Source organism: Onychostruthus taczanowskii, unplaced genomic scaffold, assembly GCF_017590055.1.
Source record: "Onychostruthus taczanowskii isolate IOZ18803 unplaced genomic scaffold, ASM1759005v1 scaffold17, whole genome shotgun sequence".
Lineage (NCBI taxonomy): Eukaryota > Metazoa > Chordata > Aves > Passeriformes > Passeridae > Onychostruthus > Onychostruthus taczanowskii.
The window spans coordinates 9947853-9968029 of NW_024498906.1; the positions used below are offsets into that span (position 1 = coordinate 9947853).

The 20177-nt window shown below is 43.1% G+C and overlaps 1 protein-coding gene across 1 annotated transcript in view; it reads left to right on the forward strand.

Moving 5' to 3' along the window:
- The first annotated feature begins 896 nt into the window (after positions 1-896).
- The window catches only part of LOC121333510 (amine oxidase [flavin-containing] A-like), a 34935-nt gene continuing 15654 nt past the window's right edge, over positions 897-20177 (forward strand). The window contains exons 1-4 of the mRNA XM_041399903.1: positions 897-983; positions 10991-11085; positions 12368-12505; positions 19752-19856. Of these exons, the coding sequence (XP_041255837.1) occupies positions 938-983; positions 10991-11085; positions 12368-12505; positions 19752-19856 (384 nt within the window). The 5' untranslated portion in view covers positions 897-937. The remainder of the gene's footprint in view (positions 984-10990; positions 11086-12367; positions 12506-19751; positions 19857-20177) is intronic.

The window sequence follows — 20177 nt, forward strand, 5'->3', positions numbered from 1 at the left end:
TCTCAGAACTTATACCAATATTTAACATGAAACAGCGCTAGGATTTCCTATAATTTTGTGGACTGTAAAGGTCTCCTGTGCTTATTTGGAAGGACATGGACAGGCTCTCTATTTTTTCCACTCCACAGAGATGACATTTACACTTTGGCAATAAAACCCGTACGAGCTGTAAAACGCATGGACAAGGAATATCTCAACCATCATGTATTCCAGGGCAGTAATAGCGGCTAAGTACAAACAGAATTTTGACAACCAATTATTATTTCAGGCATTGTCTTCGGGAAGATACATCCGTGGAAAGGTTAACCCCTTGTTCCCCGGCTCATGGATCAAGTACAACTTGATTCTAGTAGGAGGTGAGGCTGGCAGGCTGCCATAACCTCTGGCTCCATGGATATCCTCCTGCCCTGCAGTCATGCGGGTCACTAGCGCGGGGTTAAGCGAGCGCTGGCTGGTTCATACACCGCATCCTTCACGGGGTACGCTGCATCCCGCACCGGGCACGCTGCATCCCGCACCGGGCACTCTGCATCCCGCACCGGGCACGCTGCATCCCGCACCGGGCACGCTGCATCCCGCACCGGGCACTCTGCCGCCCGCCTGCCTCCATCCCCCGGCCGTGGTGCGGCACGGAGCCGGTAGCGATGGGCACACCGGGATGCGGCATTCCCGGTGTTCCCGGTGATCCCGGTGCTCCCGGTGATCCCGAGCATCCCCCGCCCCGTCGGGCCGCACGGAGCTCCGCGGAGGGCGTGGCCAGGTGATGCCCCTCCCCCGAACCGCGCCCATTGGTGGAAATGCCGTGTGACCACGCCCAGGGGCGGGGCCGGGGCGGGCGGGACGGCGCTGCCCGAGAGCGGGGCCGGGACGGAGCCGGCACAGCGACAGCGGGGACAGCGGGGACAGCGGGGACAGCGGGGACAGCGGGGACAGCGCCATGGCCGAGAGATACGACGTGGTCGTGATCGGGGCCGGCATCTCAGGTGGGTCGGGGGGGATCGGCGCGGCCCCGCGCCCCCGCCCGCCTCCCCCGGGCATCCCGCCGGGAGCGCTCCCGGAGCGGCGCCGGGCGGGGGCGCGGGGGTGGCGATGGAAGCGCAGGGCCGGGGCCCCGGGGGCTTCAGGTGCACTCGGGGAGGGAGAGGGGAAACGATCCGTGCCGCGATCTCACAAATCGCCGCTCCTTGCGTTGGTTTGCTCCTGGTGCGGGTCGGGAGGGGGGCTGGAGGAGAAGACTTGGCAGTGCCCACAGCTGGGGATACAGGGATGCGGGCTGCGTGGTGTTTCGACCTGGTTTGTTTTAGGTTGCCCGTGCAGCGGTGGCAGATGTTTTGTTTGGGAAAATGTTGCAGAATAAACATCTGGGAGTATCTGTAGGTTAGGTTCTGCTGCTGCGAGAAGAGCTGTTCTAGAGGCAGCCCGATTCCCCAGGTGCCATGGGCTCCTCACACTTCACCAGGCAGCACTTCCCAAAATACTCTTTAGATCTACTTTGACACCAGCAATTGCATCATGGCCCCTCACCCTTATGCTTATGCCCTGTTATATTATTATTTTTATGTTACCTACAATGAGAATGTTGCTGTGTTGGAGAAAATTAGTGTTTAGGTTGTCCCTTAGGTTAATTTTCTGTTGGCAGCTTTGGCCAGATGTCAGTTTTCAGGCAATTCTTCCTTCACTAATGATTCAGAAAAGGTGAGCTTTGTGGCTGTAGAATACCAGTGATATTACAGCCACTCTTGGTGTGGGTAAAGTTAGGTCTTTATTAGTATTGAGAAGGAGTCAGAGGCTTTCCTTTGGTGTAATCTGCAGGGAATTAATGCATAAAACAGCAAATGGTTTACATAATTATGTTATTTCATTACTAAAGCAGTTATTGTTTAAATGATTATTTGTGAATATGTAAATCAGCAAATAATCTGTAGCATTGCTAAACAGACAGGAAGAGTGTGGACCTGGATTTCCGTGCTTTATAGTTTTACCAGATGCCTGGTAATTTTCCTGCTAGAATGAGACATTTGGTCTTCATCGTTAGGGTTCCTGTAATGCACAGAGTGTCCTTAGGGAATTACCACCCATTCTGTGTGCAGCTGATGGTGACATCCTCTTAATATGGTTTTTAGAGCTCTGACAAACTGTTCCCTTCGGGGTGCCTCGTTCCTCCAGGTCCCCAACCTGTTGCAGTGTTTCAGAAAATGCTTTGAGTATTTCTATTTGATGTCTTGCCTTGCTGGTACAAAAACACTAAGTTACTTTGTAACACCTGTGCCTTGGCCCAAAGCCTGGTGTGGGGATTGAAATGGAGCCAAGCAGAAAATTTCACGGTGGTCACAGTCCCTGAAAAATTGTCAGTGGCATGAGGAAGACAAATGAACATGTCACAGCACTCCTGGGATGCAGGAACATTTTTCATGCAATGGAAACCCCATGCCAATGGGATAGAAATTGCTGTTTGCCTGTATCAGTTAGAACAGGCATCATTTTAAGAAAACAGCCTTTGAAAAATAGACAATAAATGCCTTATTTAATAATTAATCCATTTTTACTCTACACTGCCATTCATAGCTGGGGGATTAAACTCTGATCAGCCTCTAGTCTGTTTTGCTTTTCTCACAGCTTCTCTGCTACTACCATTCCTGCACCAATATGCCTATACCTCAGTTCTGCAAGAGGTTAGACAGTGCTGCTTTCTGGTCTTAAAAAAAAAAAGTAATCTGTATCTAGAGTTCTGCTTCAGATGGAATACATAGTAAATCATGCTCCAGTATGGACAGGATTTTCCCTCAATCTCTCTGATTCCAGTGTTGACTTGCTGTTTGTATCTCTGAAATTGAATTTGCAGTTGACTCATCTAGTGAGATTTCTGTCTCCTCTCCTTCTATTGTATTTTAAATACTCAGTACCTGGTGCTTGCAGGAAGGGAAAGGAAACTCTGGGATTAACTAGTTCTTTCCTACAAATACATGAAATCTGTATGAGGTGTAAACAAGGTGCTTGTTCTATTAAGTGTGAACTTCCCAGCAGTGATGCTGTGGCTTTTTAAATTATTTGTCCAGTGTTTGTGAAATGAAGCCCAAATCCTGACAGGCAGCTCTGGAGTTGTCTATTCCTCAAAGCATAGCATGGTCCTGAGAGGCAGTTTCTGAACAATGAATTTCTGAGCATGTTCTGCTCATCCCTGCTCCTGACCTCTGCATGAACCATGTGGTCATTCCAGGGACACAGAATCCCCTCTGCCTGTAGGGAGCTCAGCCTAGGGGTGGAGGGAGCTGCAAAGAGTGCTTTTGGAAGAAAAAGCTTCTGGAAGAAATCTCTGCTTGGACACCCACTTCTTCCTCTGGGATTTTCCACCTGTCCCCCATGGAATCTCACTCAAACTGTCCAGGCTGCATCAGCAAATGCCTTTGCACCCCTACAGAGAGGGAGCTGCAGAGGCTGGGATAGATTTCTCTTTCCACTTGGGCTTGCATGTTACAAATGTAGATTGTGCCCAGTAACAGCCCCAGGCACGTGTTTGTGTCACTCCTAATAGATAATGTCCCCTGTAATACAGTTAATATTGATTACAGCATTTTATACCCAAGCATATTAAATAAACTGGTGCCTGAAGTTAAAGACTTTCCCCATACCCACAGGGAGTTTTTATTTATATGGCTCGAATATTGCTCCCATTTTCTATTTATAGGGTTTTCTACTGAACTGAAGAGTGCTGTTTTGGATTGCTTTTGACATGATTAATTTTACTTGATTGTGTGTTTGTTGAAACCCAGCAAGCTGATGGCACAAAATGCTGGAAGGAGGACCTGGGTGCTCAGTCACTCCTCAGGCACTGCTCATTAACAACTGGACAGCATTAAGTGCTCAGAGAGTTTTGACAGAAACCTCAGATACTTCAGCTTGTCAGGTCTGAGAATGACTTCTGTGACCTTCTCAAAACTTTCTAACCAACCTTATTGGGGCATATTTTCATATGGGTAACAAAACTTGCTATGTTGACTCCAAGGTTGCCTCCCTGCCAAATTTCAAGTTGCTTCTGCAACTTCCAAAATAGGAATTTTAAAAAAAAGCACAATTTTTCAAAATCAAAGAATATGTTTTCCCTAGACATTTAGAAATAGTCAGTTTTGACCGAGATTTTCCAGCAGAAAAGAATCACAAAAACCACACCCTAAAAAACACACCCTGAAAATTCAAGCTTAAATAGTTCCAAATTTGAAAAAAAAAAAAAAAAGAATGTAAGCAAAATACATTAACTTTTTTTCATGGGTGTATAATCATGTGCCAACCTCATCTTATGTGGAAGCCAAGTTTATCAGAAGATTGCATGGAGAATTAATACTGTTTGTTTACATAATGCAAACCAGAGATGCACCAGAAGCAGAGAAGTCCAAAAAATCTTGTATGCAAATATGGTTTGGAAGAAATTTCAGCACATTGTGTTACAAGTACAAAACACAAGAGAAAACCAGACATAATTGAATCTTACACTTAATACTATAATTTGCTGACATGGATAGTTTTTGTTTCCACAGAAAAAGATGTTTGTTTTTATCTAGAAAAGAGGAGATTGCGTGGTTATACAAAATCAAAGCTGAGCTTTCCCAGCCATGTGCAGGAAACAGCACTCTTTTCTGCTGCACTTATGGAGGATTCCAAGGGCCACAAATCGTAGGAAAAGCTGGGATGTAAAAATAGTAGTGATTAGCCTTTATATAGAAATAAAACATATGATATATTATTAAGACATTTTTGTTTTCCTCTCTGTGGAGAAGCACTCTGTGTTGGCATCTCCAGCTCCAGTGTGTGATCGACAGCCTCACCCCTCGAGCTACCCACGCCTTGGCTTTGGGCTCTGAGTGAAAGACTGGATAATGAGGAAATGCAGATTTTCCTTGCTTGCCATCCTGGCAGCACAACTTCTGTGGTACACTGCCCTGTTTGTTTTGACAGCACGCCAAGCTGCTGGTGGGTGGTGGTGTCAGATAAACTGTCAAACACACGGTTGTTGGTGTGAGATAGAATCGCTCTGACCTGTGTAAATCTGGAGTCGTTTTCAATAATTTTTCCCCTACTGTTACTTCTGTGTTTACGTGGGATTTGACCTATAGGAATGTAATATTTGATTAATAACATGTATTCTCTCTTTATCGCTTTGCATTTGCCCTGTGCTGGGTTCCATCTACCTGCTTCCTTCCTTCCTTCTTTCTGGATCCAACCTGAAAGCTGATAATGTTGTCATTTAGTAGCAGAGATTCCTAAAGACCATTTTTGGGGATGCAGAAATAAATACCAGTGTTTCACAGAGCTCTGAGTTCCCAATGTACTCCTAGCAAGCTGACTGTCATTATGACAAAAATTTACAGCAGGAACAAAACTCCCAGAATCCCATACAAAGTGTAATGGATGCTTTATACAATAATTGCAAATAAGCAGAAGTACCAATTTCCATTTGCCTCCTTCTTCATAAAGTGTTCTGCTGTTTTGCTACTGAAATCTTATGAGTGTTATTTGTCCTAAAAGCAAAAGAAATAGCCAAGTAGTTAGGACAGATCCCTAAAAATACCCTTACATAATAAAACCAGGCATGGGACAGGCATTACATCTTTTCTGAGAATACCAGCACTGATTATTATTGGTATTTGTGGTGAAGACATTGATCATAATTTAGCAGCAATATTTTTTTACATTCTTTTTTAGTTGAAAATCACCATTTAAGTAATGAGAATTCATTCTTCACAACACTGACTAAAAAAATTGTCAGTAGTTATAAAATGTGAATAATTACCTTGGTTGTTTCCATTACTAGGTGGGATCAAACTGCCATCATTTTAACTGCTCATTTTAATATGTAATGGGAGGAAAGGTGCCTGATTTCCAAGCCTGTGCTTATTCTCATTAACTTTTTTCTGTCTTTGTTTTGGGGGAGGGCATTACTTTGGGGAAGGAATGTTTACTGCAAGAAGCTGTGGACATGAAAAATCCCAGTGGGTGTGTGTGGAGTGGATTCATCCTTGGGATAGAATTCCTTCTTCCTGCCCACTGTATTTCTGCTAGCATTGTCCATGAGAAACTGTCTTTGTGCCCTTGAGAACAAGGCTTGCATCTGTGGAAAGCATTTAGACAGTGATGCCATTGAGACCAGTAAGTGGTTTGGTCTCATTTGGACAATGTACACTCTAATAGAAAATATTTATTCTCTTTTGCTTAAGATCTTTGCTGAATCAAGTGGATTTTTTTTTCCTAGAAGGGAAAAAATACTGATGAAAAAGAGATTAAATAGATTTACCTGAAAAGAACAAAATACATTGACTCAATCTCTCTCAATTCTACAAGAAGGGACATGAAAGAAAGTATGGCAAGATAAAACATGGTTTCTGACAAGCAGAAAATTAGTGATGTTATGGTATTAGGCAACACTGAAGTAGCATTAAATGTAGACTTGTGATCCACACTGTGCATTCTTGCTCTTTTGTGTGGATTTAAGATGCTTTTTCTGAATTAATAACATTGATGGCTTGGGGTCTTTTTATATTTTCAGTGGCAATTTAAAATCTTCAGATCCTTAGTCAGTGAAAGGAAAGTTCTTTCATTCTCAGCTTTCTGTGTGCTGTTGCCCATTAGTGGCTTTTCTGGTCAATCAGATGTAACTGAGCACATTTTAATTGTATTTTAAGACTTAAATAAATGCTATGATGTACACAAAAATTCCAGTGACAGGGTAGTCAAGGTTGAAGGAGAAGCATAAAGAGGTGAGGAAGGGAGATTTTACCCTATGGTAATGACAGAAATGTTTTGCATCTCTTATTGACAGGTTCATTTTTATTTGCCAAAGGGATTTCTATCTGGAAAAATGAGAGCTGATTTTAAGGTGGTCATTGCCAGGTTTAATTACTCAATTGTGTTTGGAAAAAGTTAGGGTTTCCATCAATGAAACAGTAAAAATAATCACAGCATTAGAATGCCATTACATTGGAACATTAATACTGATATATTGCCAAATCTTTTATTTTACTGATGTGTGTTAGAAAAAATGAGCAAAAAAGTCTTAAAATTATTTCCCCACTCAAGATCAGAAAAGTGTAGGGATTTTACAGGAAGATTTTTCCCTATTTCTTCTATTAAATCTTGCTAGAACACTACAGTAATGAGTTAATCATCTTTCTCACAGGGATGTGTCTATCCCATGTTGTGTACAGTAGGGTGGATTAATAAGGATTTTATGAAGGAATGTTCTGTATTTACAGAGCCTAGATTTTGAAAACTATAACTCTGTACTGTTAGCATACATTCACTAGGCTATTTCCAATAAAATAACTTTTTAAAGTTTATCTCACTGTTTGTGCTATAAAAATAATCTCTGCTCATATGCTCTGTATCAACCCCAGTATTGAGGCAACTTGGAATTATTCTCATAAATCTACACTTATAAACACTTCCCTACAAAACAGAAAACCATTTTCCACATTACAGGACTCCTCTGGAATCAAGTTCAAGTCTCTTAAGTCCCAGTGTTGTTCACTACCTATGGAGTTGAACTTTTCTTTCCTGTGAGGTAGAGATGGGCTTTGTTGTATTATAAAATTCAGTATTGTTCGGTGTCCTTATGTTTCAGTCAGGGGGTGTGTCTTGTAGTCTGCAGGTTGGCATCAATTCCTCTTAGTTTCTTTTCTTTATTTTCCTTTATTTTTTTATCTTTTTTTTCTGTATATCCAGTGTTTTGGTGCACTTCAAAGGGCTTTGCTTGTGGTAGCATTATGACAATTTTCTGGCATGAAAGCAGCCACAGTATGATCTGTAGCAGCAGCAATTCCGAGTCCTTAATAGCACTGCAGAATCAATAGGAACAGAGCTTTCCTGCCTGGCATCTTCAGAGGAGGGGAGCTGCTGGTGAGATTTCCATAGAAACCCTTGTGGAGGATGTCTGGCCTTGTTTGTTCCCATTTTACAATAAGTGAATTTCCAGAGCAGACACTGAGAATGAGCTGTGGTTTTGGCAGGCTCCTTCCATCTTGCTGCAGAAAGTGGTGTATTTCTGATTCATGGAATTAGGGGATATCTGGAAGTAGTTAGTCCAGTGATTTGAGGCGGTTTCCAGCTTTATCTCAGGGCTGCACTCGGGGGAGGTGACAGAGCCACAGGCTGAGCTGTGACAGGAGTGTCTGCACAGTCACAGCAGCAGACCCTGGAGTGCTGGCATTGCCTGCTCTGAGCACTGAGCCCGGTTTGGCCTGGAATAGTGTGCCTGTAAGGGATGGTTTGGATTGGAAGGGACCTTAAAACCCATCTCATTCCACCCCCTGCCATGGGCAGGGACACCTCTCACTAGACCAAGTTGCTCACAGCCCCATCCAGCCTAGCCTGGAGCACTTCCAGGGATGGGACAGCCACAGCTTCTTCCCTGTCCCTTGGGAGTTGCTGAAGTTCATGATGTCCTCTGGGATGGAGATGATGTAGAGGAAGTGGGAGGATAGCTCCATGCAGCCTGAGGGGAGCTGAGCAGGCAGGGATGAGGCAAGGAGCAGGAAAGGAGACGGTCTCATTCCTTCCTCTCTCATTCTTACCCCATCTATCAAATGGTCACTCTCTGGTGTCCAGTCCTCTCCAGGATACTGGAGCAGCAATAAAAGTCTTGAAAACTCAAGTTATGGAGAAGATGAAGGGTAAATATGCAGCCAATTTAGAGTTATTGTGTACAAAAAGCACAGAGGCTCCATGATCTGTGGGGTCCTTCAGATGAACCTGTGGAAGAACCTGGACCTGGTGCACTTCAATCTGACCAGGATGGAGCCAAAGATGTGGGTCCAACATTCAGAGATAGAGATAGGCTTAGAGATGCTGTGTGAGGGTGTTGTTCCTAGTCTTCTGTTTTGAAAGAAAATAGTTTCCATGCTTTGAGCAAATAATTGTGTAGTAGTAATCTTAAATAAACATATTCTGTGTTGTTTATACTTGTGAGTCATGCCCTCTCCCAGTTCCCAGTGAGCCATTTCTGTCTTAATTTATTTCTTGCTGTTTCCCAGTTTATGAAACTTCAAAGCCTTTTTTCTTTTCTTTTGGATCAGTTTCTCAGATGACCATTGGGTTAGCAGTAATGAAACTTAACCACCTGTAAGTCTGGAGAACAAGTACAGTTGAACAGGCAAACAGGTTACAGAACCTCAGTCACATTACAACATGTTCTTCATCCCTTAGCAGCCCTGCTTTATTTGGATACATCCCATAATTAAACTATAATCCAGTAGTGAACTTAACTTCCAGCTCAGTCCAGTGTGACCATTATTCTTCCTAAACAACTGTAGCAGGAATAGAGCTGTTGTATTCAGTATGAAATTACGGTCTTAGGCACCAGAGATTGCATTTATTTTTTTTTTTTTTTTTTCATACCTAGGTCAGACTTCTTTTGGCTTCATGTTCAATTTTTTCAAGGCATGTATATCTACAGCAAACTTTCTTACAAAAGAATTACCCACTCATGTCTGAGTGTCCAGTGATATTTATACAGAATAGAGAATTCAGTATTTTATTTTATACATGTAGGATATCCTATATTTTGTGACAAAACCTGTGTATTTTTTGAAATCTCATTTTTCTGCACATAAAAAAATATATATTTGTAAGAAAATATTGCAGTTTGTGTTTTCAACATCACAGATTTGTGTCTTCTCTGTTTATGTTGGGGGGAAGAGAAACCATCACTCAATGATTAAAGAATTAGCTAGAAAAATATTGTTTCTAGAGTTTCATGGAGGAAAAAAAATTATCACTGAAATAAATTAGATCAATTTGTAATATATCCACTCCACTGAAAATGGCTTGCAATTAAAAAACTAGAATATTAAATAGATGAAGGAATTAAGTATACTTCTGCTCCAACAGCAATCTGAAGAATATGGTGCAAGGGTGTAAAGTTACTTTTAGATGAGTATGAAAATTAGATATATAATTTCTGGCAATATAAGACATTTGAACTTCCTCACTTCTGGTTTCCAGTGAATGGTGTTCTACCTTCCCATTGAAAGATTCTGTGCACAGGAGTTTTTGGTCAATTCTGCATTGCCCTCAGAATAAAGGAGTACATTTAATTCTTCCCAGCATGATTCCTCTCCCCTGGTCTTTTCAGACATGCCTTCTTTGTAGGCTCACAAAAAGTTGATTTTAATCACATTTCAGGGTAGTGTAATAAACATGAGGGTAATATTGTTACTCCTGCCTTCAGGATGTCTTGGAAGTGCTGATCAATAGGGCTGCCTTTCGTGTACTTAAGGAGGGGAAACAACTCCCAAGAAACAATGCTTCAGTGCCAAATTGGCCTGCAGGGCAGTGGCATAATCTGATTTCACCAACTCATGATTGCTTTTTACAATTTCAGCTTGCATCTGTCAGGAGCAAAGAGGTCTCCTGTCCTATTGAATTTTCAGTTGTCTCTAGTGGCTCCATCACAAAGTGCCATAATTAGATGATTTTTGCTGAGACCATAATTCCACTTACAAAGTATCTACATGCAGCCTGTTTGATTGTCATGGTCAAACTCCATTGCTGAAAATGAATCCTGACAGTGAAGCAGACTTTTCTTCTGCATGTGAATGAGGCCAAGGAGGAGCAGGGCTGATGTGGGATGGAGCATTTTTGATGTCCCTGCAGCGCTGCAAGGCCCCCAAGCTGGGTGCTGTCTTTCCTAGGCTGCACAAATGAAGAGTAGGATGTGTGTCTGTCCCTTAATAATTGAAGTTTTGGTGCTTTTGAAAGGCAAAAATGGCAATCCAAGGAGGAAACTTCAGTCTGTGAATGATGTGAGTGGTCATAAAATACAACTAAGCAGCAACCACATGATTTCTGTGGTGAGGTACCCTGCAAAGCTCCTAGCTTCTCTCAGGGATTTTTGAGAGCTGTCTATTGAAATCTCTGACCTTGAAGCTTTAGTTCAGTTTTTAGCCATGAATGTGGCTGATTGCTGCCACTGCCTTTAATGCACTTTCTCTTTTTTTGATAGGTTTGTCAGCTGCCAAATTGCTGTCTGAGGCTGGGGTCAGTGTGGTGGTCCTTGAGGCCCGGGACAGAGTGGGAGGAAGGACATTCACTATCAGGGTAAGTGCTTCATGAGATGTGGACTCCCTCTTGTGCTGGTCTACAATGTGCTGTTATTTTGACCCAGGGAACTACAATTATTTTGATCCAGGGAACTACAGCTTCAGCTCAATCCCTCAGAAGGTGACAGAGCAACTAATCCAAAAGTCATCAGTCAGCATGTGTTCACCAAGAAGAATCCCTGCTTGGCCAACCTGACAGCCCTCTAAGGTGCAGTGACTGGCTTTGTAGATGAGGGAAAAATGAATTTTGTCTACGTAGTCTTCAATAATGTGTTGAAAACCATCATCTGGGACCAGGAGTGTCAGAGCATTTCCCCTCTTTTTCTCATCTCCCTTTGCATACTGTAACAGGCATGATAACTTAGAGCCCTGTAGGAAGCAACGTGAGCAGGACCAGACATCATTATGGCTCAGGCATATGTTTTAAAATGTCTTAAAATTATCTGAAATAACACTCCTGCTTTTAAAAATGAAATGCATCTTGATTTCCATTAGAAAAAAATATGAAAGAAATGAAGAGTCACTTGTGGCACAGGATAATGTAATACAGACATTACCTCTGCTTCCCACCCTGGAATTGAGGGAGCTGTAAATTATGTCAGGTGCCATTGCTGGGGAACCAGAGATAAACAGTGGTGTTCCAGCAGAAATCATTGTGTGTGAAACATGGAGCATAAACACCATCCTTCTGTGACACTGAGAGTGCCAGGCTTAAAATACTCACTGTAAACAGTGTTTAAGTGTTACTGTCTTGGGAGATCAGCCTGCTGTGATGGTGTGCATCCCTGAAACCTTCTGCTTTCTACCCACTTCCCACGTGAGTGGGGAGCTGGTCTGAGGGGTGCATGGAGCACCTTTCATGGCAGGCATGGCTGGGGGGCCCTGCCCATGGGGGTCCCTGGAGCCCAGGGATGCAGTGCTGGAAAGGAGATGAATCTCCTGGAAAACTGCAGTGCAGTGCTCAGCACCTGCAGCGCTCAGTCTAAGCAGGTTTCTAGAGAGAGAAAACAAGCCTTGATGCTGGAGGTGGTTTCAGCTGCAGAAATGTTTTGCAGTGACAAGAAAAGTAATGTGAATTTCTTGAACATCTCTAGGGGTGGTGACTCCACCACCTCCCCGTGCAGCCCATTTCCATGCTCCGCAACCTTTCCCATGAACAAATCCCTCCTGAATATCATGCACATACATTCCATTCAGTATGGAACAATTCTTTCTTCTTCTAGATGTTTGTATTGAGGATCTTCCTGCCTGGCTTCTGATTCCTGTGTTCTTTTTCCCAGAATGACAAAGTGAATTATGTAGATGTTGGTGGATCATATGTGGGACCTACACAAAACCGGATTCTGCGACTGGCAAAAGAGCTGGGGGTGGAGAACTATAAAGTGTATGTTGAGGGCCACATGTTCCATCACAAAGGGGTAAGTATTGCACATTGCAAATATTGTAAGTATATTGCAGTTCCATGCTGAGGTACCCAAAGGTAGCACTGAAACTTGGAAATTACTGACAGCTATCAAAAGGGTTTCATTTAAAACTTACCCTTAGTAATCAACTGCTTGAAGTGTTGTTATTCTGATTTAACATGCTGGGAGTGTAACAAATGGTTCTTATTTTCTTTTTGAAAGTCTTCAGAAAATGCAGCTGACAGCAGCTAAAAAATCTGGGGTGCATTTGGCACATTGTCTTTGAACATACCCTCCAAAGAAGTTTTGCCTGAAATTCAGGAAATATTTGTTCTGAAATAAAAGCCAAATTTAAATTTAAAAAATAATAGTATTGATGGACAGTATTGAATGAGGATACTGGAGAACAGTATTATGGAACTAGCCTGGGAGTAGGATAATATATTTTGCCTACATGACTGGATTCACATGAGATCTCCCCAGTCCCATAGAGTGGGATTCATCTCACAAATGCATGTTTGGAAGTTAATAACCTAATCTGAGACTCTGAGCTTCCCTCTCTAGATAATGGTGCCACACAAGCTCTTCCCAAGAGTCACCAAAATGTCACCTCTGAGATGTGGGGCAGCAGGAGTCCAGGTGGCCACTCTTGAGCAAGTCCTGTTGTGGCTAAAGTGAGCAGCAATGGAACCTGTCCTCAGAGCAGATTTCCAGCCCTTGTGCCAGATCTTTAGCCCACTGATCTTTCTGCACAGGTCCTACCCAGGACCTGCTGCCAAAACCAGGGCAGGGTGAGAGCAACAGGGAGAACGACAAAAAAAGGCTTAAGACTCATAGATGTGAGATGTGACTGTCTGTATCCATAACACAAAGTATTATTTTAATTTGCAAAGACCATCGCTTTCAATTTTTTAAAAAATATTATTTAGTTTTGGCACTTTACAGACTCTGGCAGAACCAGACTTGAAGCCTGTATGAGTCACAGTTGACATACTTGATATAGACAAGCCATCCTCTGTTAAGATGGATCCTTAATTGGTTTCATTTCTATTACCTTCCCCTTTTTTTTTCCTAAGAATTAGAGCAATGTGTTCACGCTGCAAAGTTTTACCATCTGGTTCTGCAAGCACTCCTTATTGGGCAGATTGATGCCATGCTCATAAACCAGGCACATCTTAAATAATTGCACAGCCACTCCATAATACTAAAAAACTTAACTTGTCACCCCCTCATGCAAAATTGATGTAATTCTACAGCAAGAGGGATGGGCTGGTTTGTACCAGCAGAATGTTTGTCCCACTCTAATTTAAGCTCAGGCATTAATATCTCAGCATCCTAAAAGGCACTTATCTTCTTTATGTTAAGTAAAAGGCTCTAATGGGTTACATTACTTTGAGCCCTTAATCCATTTCGACACCAAAGCTGCAGCTTTTTATTGTCCCACACTGCATTTTGCACATCCCTGCTAATGACCATGTAATTTTGTATGTTTTCTTTGAAGTGAAAGCCTATTTCTAAGCAAGAGGCAGCATTATGAGCTCTTCAACTGGATCACAGGCTGTGGATCAATTCTGGATTTGTCATTGTGGTCCTGCTGAGCTGATCAGGGTCCCAAGGGAGCTGTAATTTTTGGACCAGGGTGAAAGCAAAGGGGCTTTAAGGTCTCCCAGATTTAAGCACTGGATGAATAATAGTGATGCTTTTCTTCCTGTAGGTCTCATTTCTCCCACATCCTCTTCCCATGAATTGTAACCCTTTTCTTCTATTTTCTTTTCCTAAGGTTTTCCACAGCTTTTTCTCCTTTCTTTTTCCTTGAGACATTGTGCAGTCACCCTGCCCTTTGATTTAGGGATGTGTTGGTGAACCCTCTCTTATATCCCACGTCTAGAAGAAGCTTATTGAACTCCGTCTGTGCAGTCCTGGCTGTTGGCTGGGCTGCTCAGTGCCCAGGGCTCTTTTTTACCTGCCTCTCTCTTTCCTGCCTGCTGCACACTGGTGCCAGGCTGGATGGGGAGGTGCAGCTAAGGGTCTGTGCTCTCCCAGCTGCAGATGCACCCCTCACATTCATCAAAGAAGCTCCAGGAACAAAGCACCTGTGACATTTCCTAGATGGCAGAAAGTGCTAGCAAAGAGATTGATTGATATTAAAGGGTCATATCAAACAGAAATTAAATATTAATCCGAAAGATGGATGTTTTCAGCTTCTTGGGCTGATACACCATCAGCCATGGGCCACCTGCAGACCTTGAAAGGTCTGATTAAATCTTCTCCCCTTGTGTCTCAGCTCTCTGGTGTTTGTCTGGTGGCTGTCCAGGAGTGTGGAGCCAGGGCCAGACAGGAAGGTCTCCTCCCAAGAGCTTTCTCCAGAGTCTGCAGTGTTGTGTGGTTTTGTCAGAGGGGAGAGGAAGTTTTGAGCAATGACTAAGCACAGCTCTAGCTGTGTTTGTGACATCTGTGTGTAATCTCCAGCACCCTTGGATTAAGAGATTTTTGGTCTTCTCTTTACCTTAACAATCAGTTCAGCTTGGCTTTTTCTGAAGATTCCCAGGATACTGCTTGGATTGAGCTGGGAGAAAGTGGGAAAATAGTTTATCCGAGCAGCGGAAGCAGCCAAGAGAAAGTGAAAACCCCCAGAGGGATTAATGAGCTTCTTTTCTCTGACAGGAATTTTTCCCATATGTGTGTGGAAAAATTCCACATACTGCAAGCTTTATTAACAAAGTTGCTTCATTGGTGCAGGTTTCCTTTGTAGTTACAGTTCCTTTGAAAATCCAAATATGTAACTATTGTTTATCTCTCTCTTTTTTTTTTTAATTTGTTCTTTCTTTCCCATCAATTAGCATGGTAACATGGACTCCTTTAATGTCAGTCAGAATTTTTTTTTTTTTGTATCATGTCCTCGTAAATTTGTCACTTAAAACTGAAGTGTTTGCTGAAGTGTTTGTTATGAGCCCTCTTACCAGCTAAATTTCTCTGTGGCTACTGTCCCATAGTTCAGCAAGGATGCTTTTGGACTGAGAAGGGGCAGATGTGCTGGAGTTTTCCCTTCTCTGAGCTGGCAGACAGCTTTTTGTTTTAACAGAGGTCCTTGAAGCTCTGTTTTCATCTTTTTAGTAGAAGACCTTAGAAAGTAAATGCATTGGGCCTTGCTGTGGTATTAACCTTCTCTATAACTGCACTCCTCCAACATCTGGCAGCAGCACACAGCTCCAGGGTATATAATATTACTTAATTAAGAATTATGATTTTCAGAGGGGGGAACACTTGATAAAATATGAGGATTTCTATACAGTGCTTCAGATTAGCCCTCTAGTCCTTTCTTTCCTTCATGGTGCCTTTAGATTAAGAGCTCAGGGTGCAGCAGGTAGGTCTGACAGACTCTGCCATCACCACAAACTTGCTGTTCACACAGGGATCAGACAGCCCCAGGCCCAGCACGGCTCACCTGCTGCAGGTGGGATCAGGCAAGGATTCTCACCTGAGGGATCACAGCCTGGGGAGCTGCTGCTCTGTGCTGGGCACAGCCCCAGGCAGTCACAGCCCCTGCTCTGGGGTGTGGGGGATGCTCCTCCTGTGCTTCCTGGGATGTGCCCTGCCCCTGGCACAGCAGGCAGGGGACAGGCTTGCCTTTCTCAAGTCTGATAAAATTGTCTGCTCCTCTGGCACAATTTGAGACTTGGGGTGGTGTCACAGCTTGGGGTTAATTCCTGCAGTTTTGGCTAAAAGCTCCAGCATAGCCCTGGGCAGGGAAGCGACCTTGCAGAGCTCATCTCTCACTGCCTTTTTCTAACCACTGAGGGATGGTGCTTGAGGATCTTGTTTTCTTTGGATTGGTGTGGGGTAACTAATCCAAGCAGGCAGCAGGACTCAGATCTGTGGTCTGCAGGAAACCACTTGACACACCAGGAAATGAAAAAAAGAGTTAGATAAACTCTGTCGGTCAGTCCGGCAGCCATGTGTTAGCATGGGAGCTAAGCCAGTAGGTTATTTGCCTTTCAGTTAAGAAAACAGTAGTTCTGAAAGTGATACATCCAGAACACCATAAATTTGTTTAAAAATGGAATATTGCAAGACCTCCCCTGTTTGCAGTGAGCTCCTCTGTGAAACTTGCAGCCAGAGCTCTTCTGCCTAGCAGGGAGACAATATTAAAACCAAATTAATAATTTGCCAGCCCAGCTCACTGGGGCTGGATTTACTCCCTGCTGTGGAGATACTTGTGCCAGGGAGAAAGCTGGAGAACTGATGTGTCTATGGCTGTTGGGCTCGTGCTGCCTGATGGGAAATGGGAATTTCTTGCCTGGAATTTGCTAGAGTTGGGTTTCCTCAGATCCCATCTCTGATAGGTACAGCCCCACCACACAAGTGTCACTGTGTCTGGAAACTATTTCAGCCTCTCTGAATTCAGTCTTAGCCTCTTCCAGGTCTGTTAGCACTTGTATTTTTCCAGCTTTTCCTGCCATTGGGCTCCAGTCTTATTGAAGTTGTGGGTTTTTTTACATGCAGAAGAGAGCCACAAGTGACACAACTCTAGACTTTTTAAATTATCAGTTGTCATTTTGTAGTTCTCAAGGGTTAAAACGTGTTCCCATTGATCTCCCTGGGCTATGGCATTGGCCAAAGATGTTTTAAGCTAAGTAAGCTGAGGATAGGAGAGCTGTTTGCAAGTTACATCACTCTGTACAAACACAGTCACTCATCAGAAAGACTTTGGGAAAGAGATTTTCACTGAACAGTGAAAAACTGGGGACCTTTTGCTGCTACTCCTGCTTGGGCACAAGCTGCAGTATCAACAGAACAGAAGGGCAGTAATAACTTCTCCTCACCCTGATTTGGGTGCCCTGACAGCATTGCACCCCATCTCTGCTGGAGGGCAGAATTATTGGGGTTAAAGCATGTCAAGGAAGGAATGTGCATGGCACCTGTGTTCCCAACCACAATAAAAAGACTAGCAATAAATTAATTTTGAGAGTGTCTGATGGTCTTTTAGAAAAGCAAAATGTTGTGCAATAAGAATAAAATTATTAGTAGTGTGTTGCTGCTTGGTATCAGTATCTCCTAGTTTGATACAGCTTTAGTTTATGACAGTAAAAGCTGTAGGATGCAATATTTCCCTTTACAGGCACTGTTTGGCCCTCTTTTCTGTGGCTGAGCACAGTGCTGCAGCCTGGCAGTGAGAAACTGTCCTCAAGGGAAAGGAGGAGCCAGTGTCATGTGGAGGATTCCCTGCTGGGAGCTCACAGGAGCATTTACTCTGCTCTTGGCGTGGCAGAAATGCTTTGCATGCAGGCGTGCACCTGGAGAAGGCTGGAGCAGCATCCCCCCTGCCCCCTGCCACCTTCCTTCAGTGTAAGTCTGAAAAAGAACAAAATAGGGATAAAAGAGAGAAAAAAGTACGTGGCACACAAGATTGAGATTACATACCCAGAAATCCAGAGGTAACCAACCACTTCCTGGTGACTTGAAGGCACAACATTTGTTGGAATTAAAAAAAAAAAAAAAAAAAACAAAAAAAAAAAAAAAACACCAAAAAACCAAAAAACAAAACAAAACAAAAAACCCACAAAAAAATCCACACGCCAAAAACAAACAAACAAAAAAAACCCCACAAAAAACAAAAAAACAAACAAGCAAACAAAAAAAACCCCAAAAAACCCAAACAAACAAAAAAAAAAAAAAAAAAAAAAAAAAAAAACACCAAAAAACCAAAAACAACAACAACAACAAAACCCATTAAACTTGTGGATCTCAGGCTGAACTAATTGCTGAGATCAGAAGCTGGTGCTTTCCTTGGCCCAGAGCAGAAATTGCTGAGTCTGGATGGAACAGGAGAGTGGCTTTGCTGCTGCCCTCACTGAAGATGATGAGGAGGAAGAGCACAGAGTGACCTGATGGGCTCCAGAGGAGACAGCACCAGGCAGGGTCAGCCAGGACTTGCTGTGGTCCCTTACCCACGTACATTTGCCTCCCCTACTGTGCCTCTCCTGGGGCTGACAAGAGTTCACCAAAGTGTAGGAATTTCAGTATTTCACTCCTTTTGCCAAGTCTGAAAGCTTGCTATGGTCACTGAGTTTCGCCTTGCAGCCTTTATCTTTGTTATGATCTTTGCAGAGAAAGGTGTTCTGCAGAACATCAGGAGCCCAAATGTATTTACACACAATTGTCAGTGGGGAAGATCAATAAATTCTCTCTCAAGTGTGAGGAGGGCGCGTTTGGCTCCTGCTTCGTGTCCTGTGTCCCCGTGTCCCCATTCCCTGCGTTTGAATCATGCAGCCTCTCTCTTGCTCCGTGACTCCCACCTGCCAGGTGTGCTGGGCTGCCACGGGCTCCGTGGCACTGAAAAGCAGGGTGCAAACTGCTTCAGCACCACAGCTCCTGCCTGTCATGGTCAGGGTTCCCTGCATCCTCACACAAACTGCTGACACAGCTGGAAGGGCAGGGAACAGAGAGGTCTGATCCGAAATTCACGACTGACTTACGTGGGGGAAGGTTCAAAGCAAATTAATAAAATGTTACCTGCTCATTCCTCTCCTGTCTCAGATTAAAGTTATCACAAAGAAGCAGCTGCTGTTAGATTCTTTCTCTTGTCGTTATATCACAGGATTATCTGAAACAGTCAGTTTCAGATAATAACAGTTTCAGCCTCTGCTGCAACTCTGTGTCACACACATTGTAAGTACTGACACCACTTTTGCAAGTGTACAATATTTTTCTTCCTGCAGCCAAAAACTTCCTGTTCAGACTTTTTTTTTTTTGGACTAGGTTTCTTTCATGGAATAATAAAAGAGGTATGTTTGCTTTTAAAGTGAGGTATACCATGAAGGTGCTTGAATGGTTTGAAATGTATTCCATTTTAGACCATTTCAGCGGCAGGCAGATAGAAGATTCATTTAAATGTAAAAAATGAAGGATGCTTAGGAACGAGGAATATTGCCTCTTTGGCCATGCCTTGAGTATCCTTAGCCCAGAACTTGACAACCTGCTCAGACCAAATGTACCCCTCCCCACCCCTTCAGAACAGTAAATATAAAAAGGGATTATTGTCCTTTTTAGTGCCAGTCCAGCTGGTTTTATCCCTCCTATTTAGCAACATGCATTCCATTGCTTGCATTTTTATGCAGGAAAAATAATAAAAACCCAAAAGTCCAGCCAGGTCTTTTGGGGCAAAATCAAACATGTGATGACTCTGAGAATTTTATATTCTTCAGTAATGAAGATCTGCTCTGTTGTATTTCAGTTGCTTGTGGTTTTATGTGCATTTCAGGGAAAGTCACGAAATTTCAATGACATTTGCCCTTCAACATGGAATCCCTTGGTTTTTCTGGATTACAATAACTTCTGGAGAACCGTGGACAAGATGGGAAAAGAGGTAGGCTGTCAAAATTCTGTGTTTCCTGCAATGCTCCATGAATAAATCGAGTTTGTTCTTGTTTTGTTTCTGGCAGGGTTTTTACTGCTTATTTAATATATTTTTAAAAAGCCCTCAACAACAGAACAAAACAGAAAGGAAACATCCATCAGAAAAATTTCTATATTGCCCAGGAACTGACAGAAATAATAGGTTTTCCTCACTGAGAGGGGGGTGGACTTGTAAAGGCCCTTCTAACCCAAACTATTCTATGATTCTATGAGAGGAGACAAAAAGATCTGGAGGTATCTAAGATATCTGAAAAAATGAGGTTGAACTCAG